We start from the raw sequence: 3,302 nt of genomic DNA, 5'->3' as shown, positions 1-3,302 counted from the left end.
ATTCTTTATTATTATTAAAATTACATTTATAAATTTGGGGTAAATATTTAATTAAATTTTAATTAAAACAATATAAATTTTTATACAAAATTCTTATAAAAAATTAGAATACAATTAAATATTTAACACTAACTTATAAACGATGATTATAAGTAATTTTTATTTAAAAAAACATCTAAATATGAAAATCGTTGAATTAACGATCTAAGCCCAGTAAAAAAAAACGTATTGAAAATTAGTCGTAATAACAATTAATTAATAACCTCAATTTAAGATATAATACGTTGTATTCTAAATATGCTTTTCTTTGTTGAAACTTGTTATTAATATAAAAGAATTTTAAATGTTAATAACCTGAAACTAACAAAAATATGAAAATTATCAAATGTCTTGAAAAACAATGAATATATGTATATTGTTTTATTATTTGAATTGTCTATTTATGGAAAATTTCTTAAGATGTTGACTATTCATGTTTTCAATATTAAAATTTTACTATAAATTTCACACAGCGTGCGAAAAGCACCCTCACTCTTCAAAAATTTTGCGTGAATGGCGACTCTTGCGTGTCATACATGTTCAAATTTGGTCGCTAGAAGAAATTTGAGCAAGAGAGAGCGCAAGTTGTGTGAGACACAAAAATGATAGTCTGCACTGCGCTTTAAGGGCCCCTTAGACAGCATCGCGCGTTGATCAAATTTTTCAACAATTTTTTAAACACGCCCCAGATAAAACAACAAATATACTCATCCCTTTATGCGCGTATATACACATGAGAATTTTTTCTCCTACTTTTCTCTTACTTTGTGAAATGCGAAATTTGTTTGTGTATTAGGTGTACTGGTATGAAATTAGCGTTTTTTGGTGAAAATAAAACACTAATTATTAATAGGAAAGTAAAAAACATTTTATTCAAAGTATTGGCCATTGCTTTCTACACATTTTGAACACCTTTCTGGCAATTTGTGGATACCACGCCAAAAAAATTGTTCGTCTTTTAAAGCAAACCAACCAGACACCCAATTTTCGCCTCCTCGTAGGAATCAAAGTGCTGCTCAGCCAATGCGTGTCCCATCGATGAAAACAAATGGTAGTCGGAAGGAGCCAAGTCTGGTGAATACGGCGGGTGGGGTAGCAGCTCCCAGTCAAGTGTTTTGATTGCATCCTGAACCCGTTTTGCTTTGTGTGCAGGTGCATTGTCATGGAGCAGAATTACTGTTGTAGGAAATCAAGAGAATCAAAAAAGCGCATCTCGCACGTAATGCGCTCTTGTACTTTTTGCAATTTCGCTTGGAGAGTAGTTGTGCTTAAGATCGCAGCATGATCAGATGTCAAATCGGTGGCGGTTGTTTTTCTCTTTGTATTTGTTATACATAGTTGCTTGTATTATTCAATAAATAAATTATTACGTTGAATTAATATTGAACTAAATTATTTGTTGTGCAAATAAATTATTATTTGAAGTTTATCGAACTAAATTATTCGTTGTGCAAATAAATTATTATTTGAAATTTATCGAACTTGGTTTGGTGCTTTGGTGGTCTGCAGATTCGTGCTGTGCGACCAACAATCTCCAACATTTTTGGCGACCGTGACAGGACGGGCGGCATCGAGAGCTGTCTTAATTGTTTATTTGGTTGAAAAAGCGGCACTTTGAACAGTTCGCTATTCGGACTTTGTACCCAAGCACATGTGCATTTGAGTGAAATTCGTATTCAGCGGTTTTTAAACACACTCGACTCAATTGCGTGCATATCATCACACTCTTTTGGAAATTAATTATACTTATTGTTTTACTTGCAAAAATGACTCGTCGAAAAAATGACTCAGTAACTGAGCAACTCTCTTCACTAAAACAAGAGCGAACATCAGTGGAACGAAACATGCTAAGCATAAAGGCGAAGGTAGAGAAGGAATTAGCGTTTGTGGATGTTAACATTTTAGAATGTCGACTGCAAATTTTGGAATCGTATTTTACAGAAGTTTGTCAAATACAAAATAAAATTGAACGAGCATGTCCGGATGATGATAGGCGTAGCAAATTAGAGGACATATATGTCAGCATAAAATCACTTATTGTGGCCGCAATCAACAATCAAAAAATAAGGCCGATACATGAATCAAGTGTATTGAATTCGTCGATTTTAAACAACTCCTCACATCATAGTCGTTTACCAGCATTGAAATTGCCAAGATTTGATGGTAAATACAGCGAATATAAACGTTTTTTCTCTGCGTTTACAAATTTAATTCACAACGACCCGTCGATAACAACAATTGATAAATTTAATTATCTTTTAAGTTGTCTTTCGGGTGCGGCGTTGAGCGTAGTACAACCATTTTAAATAACCGAGGAAAATTATACAAAGGCTCTAACGCAATTACAATTGAGATATGACAAAAAGGTCTTAATTTTTATGGAACATATTAATTCCCTTTTTTTTATTAAAGATATGACGAAGGGCGACTCAATCACACTCAGGCATATTGTAGATACAGTGTCTGCTTTATTCTGTTCACTTCTATCGTTGGGTTCGGAAGCAGACATTCTGAACGCCATAGTTATTCATTTAGTATTGTCTAAAGTGGATAACGAAACTAAAATTTTTTATGATTCTCAGCAAGATTTTGAGTCATTGCCATCTTGGGAAAGTTGCTACACACTTTTGAGTCGAAGATGTCAATTTCTGGAAAGCAATTCGAAAAGATGCAATAATGATAAAGTAAATGATACCAAAAATAATTCTTTTAACAGAAAATTGACCACATTTGTTAACACCAAAATCAATTGTATGAAGTGTAATGGAGGAGACCACAGCCTAGGATCATGTCCATCGTTTGTAAAACTGACTTTTAACGACAAATTCAAATTCGTAAAAGATCTTTCTGTTTGCTTAAATTGTCTACGCAAAGGGCACGTCGTTAAAAATTGTCAATCTACAGCTCGCTGTCGAATATGCAATGGTATGCATCATACGTGTTTGCATAAATTCAAACCCATCGAGCAAAATGTGAGACCAAATTTGTCAGACAGTCCACCTGGACAACTAAATTTTCCGCAATCTCCATCAATTTCTCTAGTATCGCGTACTAAACAACGATCATTGATTCCCACAGCTGTAGTACTTATTAAGGATAAATACGGTTTATACCAACCTATACGAGCATTACTGGACTCTTGTTCAGAGATAAGTTTTATCACTGAAAAGATGGCAAAGCAACTTCAATTACCATTTGAGCGAATAAACCAGGAAGTGTCAGGCATTGGTGATGTTAGAACACAAATTCGCCATTCAATAACT

The 3,302-nt window shown here is 33.7% G+C and overlaps 1 protein-coding gene across 1 annotated transcript; it reads left to right on the top strand.

The window, feature by feature from the left end:
- Positions 1-1,805: 1,805 nt before the first annotated feature.
- Positions 1,806-3,272, top strand: LOC119663992 (the record flags this gene model as incomplete). Its single annotated transcript, XM_038073577.1, has 2 exons — positions 1,806-2,202; positions 2,452-3,272. Coding segments are annotated over exons 1-2 (1,218 nt in total), but the record flags the coding sequence as incomplete, so codon positions are not given.
- Positions 3,273-3,302: the final 30 nt, after the last annotated feature.

Source organism: Teleopsis dalmanni, unplaced genomic scaffold, assembly GCF_002237135.1.
Source record: "Teleopsis dalmanni isolate 2A unplaced genomic scaffold, ASM223713v2 unscaffolded_contig_1255, whole genome shotgun sequence".
In the NCBI taxonomy this organism is placed as follows: Eukaryota; Metazoa; Arthropoda; class Insecta; order Diptera; family Diopsidae; genus Teleopsis; species Teleopsis dalmanni.
This window is presented reverse-complemented; position numbering and strand designations above follow the sequence as displayed.